General features: G+C 44.7%; 1 protein-coding gene across 1 annotated transcript in view; it reads left to right on the top strand.

Moving 5' to 3' along the window:
- DNAH1 (dynein, axonemal, heavy chain 1) overlaps nt 1-12,719 on the top strand; it is a gene marked incomplete at its 5' end in the record, with an annotated part of 61,415 nt that overhangs the window by 31,536 nt on the left and 17,160 nt on the right. The window contains 22 exon segments of the mRNA XM_009868259.1: nt 115-241; nt 243-304; nt 1,320-1,440; nt 2,469-2,582; nt 2,904-2,916; nt 2,919-3,052; nt 3,538-3,609; nt 3,715-3,901; nt 4,017-4,113; nt 4,593-4,745; nt 6,333-6,510; nt 6,797-6,998; nt 7,673-7,770; nt 8,379-8,537; nt 8,831-8,877; nt 10,102-10,207; nt 10,716-10,786; nt 10,788-10,863; nt 11,549-11,702; nt 11,839-11,916; nt 11,919-11,999; nt 12,374-12,412. Coding sequence (XP_009866561.1) covers nt 115-241; nt 243-304; nt 1,320-1,440; nt 2,469-2,582; nt 2,904-2,916; nt 2,919-3,052; nt 3,538-3,609; nt 3,715-3,901; nt 4,017-4,113; nt 4,593-4,745; nt 6,333-6,510; nt 6,797-6,998; nt 7,673-7,770; nt 8,379-8,537; nt 8,831-8,877; nt 10,102-10,207; nt 10,716-10,786; nt 10,788-10,863; nt 11,549-11,702; nt 11,839-11,916; nt 11,919-11,999; nt 12,374-12,412 — 2,369 coding nt within the window.

The following is a 12,719-nucleotide window of genomic DNA, read 5'->3' as shown; positions in this document are numbered from 1 at the left end:
CAGCAGAATAATAAGGGATGGATTCCTGCTTTTCTCCAGCTGGATAAATCATATGTCTCTGTTACTGAAATCAGTAGTAGAAATGCTTTTCATCATTTCATCTCTTTGTTGTAGGTGTTATCTGACACTTACAGAAGCTCTGTACCTGAAATTTGGAGGAGCACCTGCAGGACCAGCAGGACCAGGCAAAACAGAAACAACAAAAGGCCTGGGAAAAGCACTAGCAATCCAAACTGTAGTGTTTCAGTTGCTCTGACCAGCTTGACTTTATGACAATGGGAAAGTTTTTCAAGGGATTAGCCAGGTACAAGGAAATGCTGCATGTCATTATCAAGGAGTGGGTAGGGTACAAGGATGCTAGCCACTGGGAATTGCTGGGTATTTTTCATAGCAGCCCAGAAGAACAAGCAAAGCCCTAGTAAGGGCATTGAGCCAATTAAAAAAAAAAAAAGAGAGAAAAAAGAAAGAAAAGATAAAAAGAGATCCTCATTATTTAAGACAAAATTAAAATGCTCTGTACCAATCCATTATTAGACACCTGTGCAAATGTTAGCAGCTCGGGCCTTTGTTTTAATATCTTAAACATTGGACTGAGATTCAGCCCACAAGCTGCTTAATCTTAAGAAAGAGAGAATCTGCTGAGTGTATCCAAAATTGAGCAGCCAAGAGCTCTATGCCCTGAGGGATCCTCTCAGAGAAGCTTCTCTTCTCTACATTTCAAACAGACCTGGTCCAATTAGTCTGTGGCACACTGGTGAATCTGAATTAGTTACTCCAACAAAAGCTGATACTCTTCTCAGATGTTTTCTTTGTAGGCAATTTAACTTCTTGTTTAAACCATGCCTAGTGGGAAGATCACCTTCCTCATATACACACTTCCCGCTTGATATACAGTCTTCCAAGCTCTGAAAAATGGACTTAAGAGGTGTCTAAATTTTATCTGCTACACTTATAGCTCAGGCTCAAAACAGGAATTCAACATGACACCTCTTTCAATCCCAAATCTGTAACATGCAGAATTTGGCCCAGGCTGTAGGATCAGACAGTGCCATGGTCTTGCAGAGTCCATGTACCTTCTCTCTCATAACGTAACATGGGATGTATAGTCAGGGTGAGGGGCTACAGCCCCTTCCTGGTACCAGTACACTGTGGATGTGTCACTACCTGCTATGTGATGTTAGAGGCCTTTTCGGTTCACTTCTTATCTCTGTGCTGCCTCCCCAGTACGTGGATTTATAATTTCTAGATCTAGCTGAACTTTTGACTGCAAGTCTGCTCCTATGTGATGTTCTCGACTCCATTTTTTCTTCCTTGCCCAGCTCTGGCGTGTGGGTTTGCTTTGATAAGTTCAACCACATTGATATCAAGGTGCTATCTGTGGCGGTCCAGAAGATCACAACCATTCAGAAAGCACAGCAGCAGAGGGGAAGTGATGAGCATGTGAATGCAATGGCAGACAAAAAAATCTTCACTTTAGCTAGTCTAGACAAGTCCTTGTCTTTGCGTGCATCTTTACGGAGGGCTGGCTTCACTGCTCAAGGGCAACTCAGACAGATGTATTTGAGCTTGGAGAGGCATGAGTAATGCCCTAGCAGTGGCATCACACCAGACCGTTACACAGTCAGCATCCTGGCTGGGCTTTGTAGCTTCATCCTAGTCTCTGCTGCCATAGTTGCCTACACTCTTACAGGCTCAAGTACGTCCCAGCTTGAGCTGCAGTGCCAGCAGACTTTGGTGTGGGAGACACTCTGATACAAATTTACTGAGCTGTTACAAATTGGAGCTGTGATAAAGGCAGCCAGTGTTCTGCCATGAGCTGCTCAGCACCACGTTAGTCTAAATATGTTATGCAAGCTTTAGCAGATTCACAAAACTCAATATGCACAGAAAAAATGCAACACACAGAGTTGCAATGTGAAGTGAATTGTTGGCTTTCCATGGAGTCATGACAGCTGAGCTGTCAGCCAGTCTAGCAGCCAGCCTGTGCTTTGTTTTCTGGAGACTGAGGGGGTTAAGACCTGAATCTCCTTGACTTTGGCTTGACTTCTGCATTACTTTATCCCCCATCTGAAATTACTACCTACACAGCTTTAAGAAGGATTTAGGTTTCTCTTTGTCCTCTCTGCCACACATTAATTCAGGTCCAAACTCTACTGCAGAATAAATGGAAAGATGTTTGTTTACAGCTGGAATGATAGAAGTCTGATCAAGAGAAAAAAAAAAATTACTGTATCAGTAAGTCTTCCAGGACCCTAGTTTCTAAAACAGGGAGAAATATTGCTGGTAATACTGGATTCCTGCAGCGGAACCAGACTTGAGTCACTACAGTTCTGGGCAGCTGTGTGTGTCTGTGCTTGATAATTTAACTACTGAAAGCCATTGTTTTCTTCTTGGAAGATTCTGCTACATTATTTAATTTGCAGGTCAGGCTCAGTTCTTTGAGGATAATCTTATTTTTAATTTTCTAGGTGGATCACTTTGTGTTTGAAGGCAGAGAGATCCCACTGGTCCCATCCCATGCAGTCTTCATCACAATGAATCCAGGTTATGCTGGGTGTACTGAACTGCTTCATAACCTGAAGGTAAAGAGGACGGACTGCATAGACAGGAAAAAGAAGGCCAATACAGGTGCTGGATGTTACCCAGACCATCAGTGTGTCTCTGACAAGGGTTAGGATGTGATGATTTTGGAAAGTTTCTAGCATCATTTTGAGATGTGAATCACATCTGTAAGCAAGTGGCACTCCTCAGATTGCAGTCTGCAGGGATGCTACCCTCACAGGTGCCAGACACACTCATGCTGTGTCCTCTGAACAATCTGAGGTAGATACTCAGACTTTTCAGATCACTGGAAAAAGCAAGAAAAGAGTGTTGTGATTTTGTGTTGGAACTGTATGTTTTAGGCTCTCTTTTGTCCTTAGCTGTGATAGTCACAGATTACCCCATGATTGCTGAGATCTCACTCTACTTCTTTGGGTTTAATGAAACCAAACTCCTTGCAGAGAAGATCATCACAACATTCAAACTGTTGTCAGAGCAGCTCAGCACCCAGGTAGATGCTTTTATGTCCTTGAGTGTTTTTTAAATGCGAGAAAGCCTTGGCACAAAGTACCTAGATGGTTCTTTTGGTGCCTTGTGATAGTGTATCACAAAAGGTTCACAATACCCATTCTTCATCTGCCTTCTTCCTCTCTAATTCTCATTTATTCTCCTGTGGCTGGACTTGCATTCATATTCTGTCCTAGTTAAGATTACAATGGCAGGACAGGTGAACCAAGCAGCCCTACCTACTTCTTCCTCCATATAGGATTTTTCATCATCCAGTTATTCTCATCTTCCTCACCCATAGTCTGTACAGCTGAGGTCTAGTGGGTTGTTTGAAGGATCCTGAGAGCAGACTTGGATGCAGGAGCAGTTGTTCTGAAGGCATAACTCTCATTTTTTCCTTTCTTACCTGTGGAGTGCATGCATAGGTTCACTCTTTTTTAGGTGATGCCCCTGTATCTAATTATGCTGTTTCCTTTGTGCCTTTCCCAGAACCACTAATGATTTGAGATGAGAGCTGTGAAGACTGGCAACCTCAGAAGAGAGAGTTCTACTATGACTGAGGTAAATGTGCTCATACTTTACACTGTTACAGACTTATGTGGCCTTTTCTACGGCCACCTAAGAGATGTGGAATTTTTGAAGTTATGAGTTCTTAAATCTTTGCAGGAGCTGATCTGCCTTCTGGCTATCAGGGATGACAAAGTATCCAAATTCCTGCAGGGTGACCTCAAGCTCTTCAGTGATACTGCCTCAGATTTATTTCCCAAGGTCAGAGAAGAGCCCGTTGATGATGGCTTCCTGGAAGAAGCCATCCACAAATCTTGCATCAAAGAGAATCTGAAAGATGTTGATGGTAAATGGAAAGGCTCTCCACAAGCTCCCTCTGGGCCTGGGCTTTTAGTCCAGCTCCCTGTCCTAGGAAAGAGACAGCTGGTCCCAGACCCACTCCACATCATGTTCCTCTACAGGTTTTGTGACTAAAGGCATCCAACTCTATGAAACCACTGTGGTTCATCATGGCCTTATGCTGATGGGACCAACAGGTTCTGGCAAGACAAAGATATGGTTGAAAGACTGTGCTTGCCCCAGCAAACCATTGCCTGCTTAGTGATGGAGGGGGTTAAGTTTCACAGAGGACACACACACCAGCATTTCTGGCTTCTCTGGGATGGAAATCAGGACACCAAAGTGCTGCCGTTTTGTATTGATTTATAGCCATGGAAAAGGATACTACTAGCTCACTCTTTCACGCTGGGAGATTAGGCCAAAGCTAATTAGCTCTGCTGCAAATTTCTAAAGCTGAGACATACTTTGACATCTCAAGATGCTTTAGGCCGCTTGCATGGGAGATCTGACTTCCTCCCTGCCTGCATCTAGAGTGCTTTATTTCTGCAAGTGCGGCCAGCCACCTCCTCAAGGTGATGTTATCCTTCCCTGTGGCTCCTTTCTCACTGTCTTTGGAATGCAATTGTTGTGAGAGCAAGTGGCTTTGTTGTTATGGGAGCCATGTCAGTTAACTTTATCGCTCTCCTGCTTTTGCAGAGTTATGAAGTCCTGGCAGCTGCAATGACATCACTGAAAGGTCAGCCTGCAGCCAGTGGTGGGAATTCCGAAGCAGTCAGCTACTTTGTGCTGAATCCCAAATCCGGCACAATGGGCCAGCTTTATGGAGAGTTCAACTTGCTAACGCATGAGTGGTAAAGTACAAAACCTGCTTTCCTTCCTTCCAGATGGGAAATGCTTTTCTTCTGGTGTTGAGCTTCTTTTCTTCAAAGCTGAGAACTGTTTAGGGTAGTGGCATAAACCCAGAAGCAATCAAGTCCTTATCCTCACCAAGCTACAATAGCCAGTCACAGCAATTTAAGCTGACATCTTTTATTGTGTGCTTGGCCCGGCTGCCAGCACATGCCCAGACAGTTACTGCAGCTCAGCTCCCAGCATTAACTGCAGAACAAGGAGTAATTCAATTGCTTTGGAGCACATGCCCCTGCTCTAAGATACAGCAGCTTAAAAACATTTGCTTTGCTTCTGAAGAAAAGTGACCTCTCTACTGCACACTTGAATTGTTCTGTATAAACACACTGGTGGCCTTGAATGATGAGGAATGACTTTCAGGCATTCCTGCTGCCAGGGTTCCTGCTTGCTTACACGGTTTAGAAGCAAGAACCAGTAGCCCACTTGCCCTCTTGATGGTCAGGTCCTACTGCTTGTGTTTCCATATATGACCTGAGGTTGACTTTGTAGCTCACTTTATCCAGAAGCTAAGGTGTGAGAAGCGATGTGAATCTTCCTTTGGCCCTGTCAGCCACCACTTGATTAAGAACAAAGCTAAAGACTGTGTTCTGTAAAATGAGGGAAATGAAATAACTATGAAGCTAACTGCCTCTAGGAAAAGTGCAAACAAGTGTTACTGATGCCAAAATCCAGAGCTTCCCAACCTGGGCTTTACTGAAGGTCATTTTATAGGTTATTCCAGTTAAGCTCAACAGTTTGTTTATGATGTGGTTCTACCCAAGGGCAGCACACCGGCACATCAACATGACAAAAGAAAAATACAGCAGCCATATAAAATGTATTTATACACAAATCCATCTGTTCTAATTGGCTGAGCTTTAGAACAGACTATTTTCCCTTGATCTCATTTACAATACCCTGGAATTCACTAGCGCTATTAAAATAACCAATAATTGTTTAATAATGGATGTAGAATCCAGTGCCTGAACAGAAATTATACTCTGTATTTCCATGCACAGATTAAGTTCTTGCTGTCAACAGCCAGCATTCCTTGTGTGTGTCTGCTCTTCTGTTCACCCACTCCAGCAGCACCTGGATTCACAGGCAGCTGAGGATGGGGAGCTTCAATTATTAAGAGGATAGAATCATGCTCTTTAGCCTGGATTCACCTGAAACATCTGAATTAGCAGATTAACTGCCCTGAGCCTCCCTTTATGCTTGGAAGAGAAAAGGAGGTATCTTCAGAGAGCAGATTACCTGCCTATGACCTGGATGCTAGCAAGGCCTCTTTGCTTTTCACTGAGGACAGAGGTGTTAAAGGGAAGTTTGACATTTTATAGTTAGATGACATGAAGGCTGAGATGTACACCTCAGTAAAAGAAAGAATGAGATGTACCATTATGCAGCTCATCAACAAGTGAGACACCGGTATCCTTGGGCACATGAAACAGAGTAAGGTTCTGGTTCTGTTGCTGTATATGGTGGAAGCTTTGCCATCACTTCCATCAAAACCAGAATGGGCCAAGCATTGCCTTCCTCACACCTTTCAGGACAGATGGGATCCTTTCCTCACTTATTTGGCGAGCAGCTGTAGCCACTGACATGAGCGAGAAGTGTTATGTGTTTGATGGGCCAGTTGATGCTTTGTGGATTGAGAACAGGAACACGGTGCTAGATGACAATAAGAAGCTGAGTCTTGGCTCAGGGGAAATCATCAAGCTGTCAGAGGTAACTCATCCCTCCTGTTTTTACTGCCTGTTGTCTGTTTTCCTTCCTCCCACTTGGAACAGACTTGCCTTTTGCTTTCCACTTGATGTCTGTGATGAACTTGCATGGAAATTGGTGGCTCAGTAGCAGGCCTGAGTTGGCCAGACCTCTGCTGTGCTGCACAAACACAATAAAAAGAGGGCTCCTGCAGCAAATGGAAAAATTTCAGCCTCACCAAATTATGCTGAAAGATGTAACAGAAGTTACCAAGTCCTTATCCTCGTTTCTTTTCTTTTTCAATTTCCAGAGCATGACTATGGTATTTGAAGTCCAGGGTCTGATAGTTGCTTCCCCTGCCACAGTCTGCTCTGCCGTGGTTTATCTGGAACCCAGCATTTTGGGGCTGGAACCCTTCATTGAGTGCTGGCTGCAAAAAACCCCACGCATCATGAAGCCCTTCGTACAACAGCGAGCATCTCTCCTCAGGAGACTCCTCAACGTGAGTTACTGTGTGCCCTTCCAGCCTTTCTGTGGCTTGAGGTTTGTCAGCTCAGATACCAGCCAGTCCAGACTTGTCATGGCCTGGATTAAAACACCGTCGTGGGAACACTTCAAAGTACCAGTATACGAACTGATCTGTGAATTTCCTGGGTTTTAATAGAGGTTATTCACTGATCCCTGTAGGTGCAACTTAGTCTGCTTGGTCATTATAGTTTGTTTTACTGAATTTTAAAATTATTTTCTGGACAAAAACATCCCTGGTGCAGCTCCATTGCTTACAGTGGAGTAACTCCAGGGAGAACATTGTAAGTACAAGTCTTATTATTTCTGCTCTGCTCCTAAGCCGGTATTTTAATGAATAACTTGGAGCTGTAAAAGAAAGCTCTAAAGGGAGAAAACCATTTAACAGCAGTAATGCACAGAACCAAAAGGCAGACCCAGAGGTTTCTTGGGGTTAAGATCGAACCAAGGGGTTTGACTTGCTTCTCTCCAGTCAAAACAGTGGTACTCGCAGTGGGAAATGGCAGCATTCCGAGTCATATCCTCTCTCCTAAACATAGCCTGCAGGGAGGCGGGGAGAAACTAGAACCCTAAAAGGTAAAAAGCAAGGTCAAATGTGTTGGATGATGACACTGAGCTGTTCCTGTCTCTCCTTATAGGAGGCCATCGTCTTTGTCCGGAGGTTTTGTGAAGGAGATAATTGCTTCAGCAGCCAGTAACCTCACCAGGAGCCTCCTCATGCTCTCGGAATGTTCGTTTCAGCCTTTCATTCCCACTGAGGTAGGATTTTGCTACCTCTGTCACTTGTGCCTGTAAGACTTAAGGGTACTAAGTCATGCAGAGAGTTAGTCACCAGAGAACAAGGTCTTGGTGCAGAAAGGTCATGCCATAGCTCGTCTACATGGCAGAAGATAATACAGCATCCTCCAAAGCACAAGTAAACCTGAAAGGATTATGCTTTGCCCACTGAAAGAGCAAAGCTAAGCTCCGTGCCTACCAGGCCGGAGGGAAGAAGTTAACTTTTTTTATAGCAAAGAGAATTGAAGAATGAATGGAAAGCAGAGAACAGAGCTAAGCAACGATGTACTTCAGATTGCAGGTCCTTTGAGAATTTGTATTTAAGAAGGATGGACAATTTTCAAATTAAAAACCAAAGACTAAATTCTTCTTCCAGCTCCTGTTGAGTGACATTAGTTCAGCAAGGGGAGTCTTTCAAGTACACCAATGAAACAACAAGTTTTAATCCACAGAATGCATTAACAAGGCCACTGAAAAACTGGCTAGAAAAGCTATGTAGAAGCTGGATAGAATTATGAGCACATTAAGAAGGTTTTTGTGTACTTTAACCATGTCTAAGTCTTTTACTTCTGCTCTTCTCTGGTTCTCAGGGAATCAAGATGATTCCCCAGGAAAAGGCAGCTCATATCAGAGAGCTGATTGAACCCTGGTTTATATTTGTCTTGATCTGGAGCATGGGTGCTATTGGAGATTCCCAGGGTCATATGGCCTTCAGCATGTGGCTGAGGGAGAAGATGGCAAAGGAAGAGGTGGCTAAAGGAAAAACATATCCTCTCTCATTATAGAGGAACTGGTAATGAGGAATGGGAGTCAGAGCTGCTTGAATGCCTGGAGAATTCGGGTGGTCTTCCTCTTGGGATCTTGTGTGCCACATCTACCTCAAACTTCCAGGGACTGCTGGAGCTAGAAGATCTGGAAGAGAGACCTGACCCCCTTCTGGCCTGGGCAGCATCCCATCAGTAAAGTCTTACTTGCAATAGTGCAGATCGTCCTGTGCATTCAGCTGAGTAGCAGCCACCTTCACCACAGCTTATTCTCACAGATCCAATTACTTTTCCAAGAAGAAGGACTGGTTTATGACTATGAACTGTACTTAGCTTAGCTGTGCTGCACATGATCTGGATGAAGACATCATTAGCAAGGTAAAATAATTCACTTTCAAATCCAAGCTGGGAAATTTGGAATTAGGGACTGGGAAGCAACAGTCCTGCAGAATTTGGTAGGATTTTTCATCAAGAGCAAATAAAAAGAATGTTTGAAGTGAAACAAGCTTTTCATTAAAGGAAGAAGGCGGTTTCTTGCCCTCAGGGTTGTGAAGCAGATCTTGCAAGTCCGAGCCATGGGCTGGTCAGTTCAGACCTGAATGCCTCTGCCAGTACTCAGGAAAGTGAGGGCTCTACAAATGTGGCTGCTGGAGGAGGGCAGGGAAAGGTTTGTGTTAGAAAACAGAGCACAACAGCAGAATTGCTGTGTGCAGTGGAGTCTGGAGGAGAAGGAAGGCAGACAAATATGCCATCTTTTTCATGGGAGACAGCAGAGCAGTAGGGCATGCAACACCTATCTGCCTGACAGTCACCAGCCTCTGGGCTGAAATTAAAAAAAGAAAGAAAGAAAAAAAAAGACGAAAAATGCTTCCCCTTCCTGAAATCAAAGCAAAGTTAAAAGAGCCCTACATGAGTACCAGATGCTTACTGGAAGCTGCCAGAATCATCTCTCTGGGAAGGCCACATGGAGTGCTCAAGAATGTGCATTTTCTCAGTGTCCTCCAGCACACCCCTGACAAAACCTCTGTCTCACTTGTACAGCAGCGTCTGGGAGATTAGTCTGTGACTTGATTCTGGCACAAGTTGTCCATGCCTTGTACAAACCTCCATGTGCCTCTGAGTGCAACACAGGTGACAGCACCAAGTGTGAAGATAGGATCCCAGCTAAGCCTTCTGCCATGGAGGCACTTACAGAGTGGGTCAGCTTAGGACATAATTCCTGGTCTTATCAATATCGGAAGTGCTTCATGCCCCTTTGATCCCAGTTTTCAGAAGGGAGGGCAGTAATCTCTAACTCTTGGGCTATCTCCCTCCCAAAAGAAATGAGTCAAACACAGCATTGCCGTAGAGAAAGGTAAGGGTGGCAAGACTAGAGAGAGAGGCTGCAAACCTTGATTCCGCATCAGAATCTGAGCTACAGCACAAGGAGCTGGGACAGGCGGAATACAGCAGAAATAGTTTCCCATAGAAGATAGATGCAACTGCCCCCTTTAAACACACCTATGTCTTTCAGGTGTGCTGGGAGAAGAGTCTGGACCCTACAGTAAAAAATCACCATGGCTCCTGATACCAGCTTATGTGACATTGTTGTGCCTACAATGAACACAGCCCAAACGGCTCATCTGCTGGAGCTGTTGCTCACCAACCATAAGCCGGTACATGCCCAGCCTTGTCTTTGATTTTTTTGGTTCAATCTTGTTCTCATCAACAGGAGCACCTTTTCCTCTCCCAGTACAATCAGAAACTAACAGCTACCTGATACTTTGAAATTATTTCCCACTCCCACAGATACGTATTTCTCTGCTCAGAAGCTGTGCCTAAGCAACAAGAGCTCTCCATTCTGTCCCCAGGCACTGTGCTACTGCCCCAAAGGAATATCAGTGCTTACTTGTTCAATCAAAATGCAGCAATTGCTAGCTAGCCCATCAGCATCCCTCTTTACCTGTTTCTTACGGTTCCATTTCATACTTCTCTGGCTGGGTTCGTTTCCCATTAAGAGATCTGTTGAACAGCTGCCTTTACTGAAGAAGCGAGCCTTCTGTCACCTCCCAGCCTTTGAATGCTTAAGTGAGCAGTAACCTGCATTTCCTCCAGCAGATCTCAGAGAGCTGGGGAGCACAGAGTGTGCCTGTGGTTGTGCTGCATTGCCAGTTATGCTTCCAGGTTCTCTGCATTGGTCCCCCTGTCACAGGGAAGACTCTCGATTACATGCAAGTTTTAGAAGAGCTTCCACTACTTCCTGGTGTTTTCAGCACACACCTCTGCTAAACAAACCCAGGATCTCATTGACAGCAAACTGGATAAGAGACAGGTTTCATTTCTGTGTTTGCAAAGGCAGTATCCCTCAGCTCAGTGTCTCTGTCACCTGGGTCATTTAGTTTCATCCCAGGACCTGAAGTGGCCCCAAGCATGTACAGCTGTGGACGACAATTAGGACACACAGCAAATCTGAGCTGGGATTGTAAGAGCCAGTAATGACTTCATACAATGGCAAGAAAGTGAGAAGGATTAGTGAGGGTCTGTTCAAGTTGCTCCAATTCTAGTTATTCCAGAAATACGGCATTTCACAGAACAGGTGTTTACAAACGCTGATGTGGGATCTGTGTAGAAACTGATGAGAAACTATAGCTGCTGACCCCCAATCCCACTGCCCACAGTTACGAGCTTCTCCTTTGCCCCCAGGTCAGCCACTAGTTTGGTTTCCAACAGAATCATGAGCTCAATTTTTGCTTTTATTTGCACCCATTTATTCATTTACATTGTGCATAAACAGACACAATTTCACTCGTGTTTGGAAAGGAGCTGGTGCCCCAAGCACTGCTCTGGATTTTTTCCGTGCAAAGGCCCACGTAAAAAGGGTATGTGGAGTGTAAGAGTAAGGGTAGCTGAAACTGCTGACTCACAAAGCCTCTGGAGAAAAAAAATGGGTTTAGATCAAGTTAGGAGTACCTTTGCAACAGTTGTCCCATGTACTTACATGGCTTCTGTCCTTACAGGCAGAGGCGTGTGGGCCTCTAGTTGGGCAGTACTTCTTATTTTGTATTGATGGCTTGAACGTGCCCATGCTGGAGCAGTACGGTGCTCAGCTGCCCACGGAGCTGCTGCAGCAGTGGATGGACCACCAGGGCTGGTACGACAGGAAACAGATCAGTATGATCTGGGTCCTGTGCCTGATACTCTTGGCAAAAATTGGCCTGTTCACAGATACGCATACCTGCTGTGGAGATTTGTGTCAAGGGTTTTGAGCTACAACTTAGCATTCATTCCCACTTTTGCACTCTTCAAGGTACTTTTAAGAAGCTGATAGGTATTAATTTTGTCTGTGCCATGGGACCTCCTGGAGGGGGAAGAAATGCTGTCACTCCAAACTTCGCTACCTCTCCTTCACTGAGATGGAGGATAGCAGCAAGCAAACCACCTTCTCCACCATCCTTGGCAGCTGGATGGGTAAATTCTGCAGACAACTGCCATGGTCTCCTTGTGTTGCAAGCCAACCTGATGATAATGGAGGTTGGAAGGGGAGGAATAAGTACTGATAATCTGATCAAAGTATTGGAAGCTGGAACTTGCATTAGTTGCTTGAAGGTGCTTTTGGGAAAGTATTGTTTGACTCTTAGCAAACGGAGAGCTCATACGCTGTTTAGTCGTGGAGCCAAACTCTGCTGGTGCTGATCAGCAAACTTCAACTTTGGCTTTCACAGTTTCGTAAGGTATCCTGTAGTTTGGCTTTTCAAAGAGGATCTTTTTTTGTGATGAATGATGCAGATATCCTTCATCTCAGCAGGCAAAGCTGTAACTCAGCTTTTTTTGTCTTTTTCTAGATGGACTCCTAGGAGAAAGAAGTTACAGAGATCCAGTGTGTAAGTAAGAGCAGAAAGATGAGAGAGAGACTGTGAACAGAACAAGCTGATGGGCACAGCACGGCAGAGCTTACCTGTGCTTTCAGCTATCAGACACTTGCCCAGACAACAGCCTTCTGGGGAAGCAGAGCCTTCTGTTACTCTCCATCTGCTGCAGCCTGTGGACAGCTGAGCAGAGTGGATCTAAGCATGGTGCTACAGCAACCCAGAAAACAGGGTTCATTTGGAATGAAATGAGTCCTCTTATATTTGACAGGGTGGGAATTTAGGATCGTCTCTGCAAATGTGCCCTCATCTGCAAATCTGC

Source organism: Apaloderma vittatum, unplaced genomic scaffold (assembly GCF_000703405.1).
Source record: "Apaloderma vittatum isolate BGI_N311 unplaced genomic scaffold, ASM70340v1 scaffold7844, whole genome shotgun sequence".
NCBI classification, from domain to species: Eukaryota; Metazoa; Chordata; class Aves; order Trogoniformes; family Trogonidae; genus Apaloderma; species Apaloderma vittatum.
The sequence above is the reverse complement of the archived record's forward strand: the minus strand, read 5'-3'. Positions and strand labels throughout refer to the sequence as shown.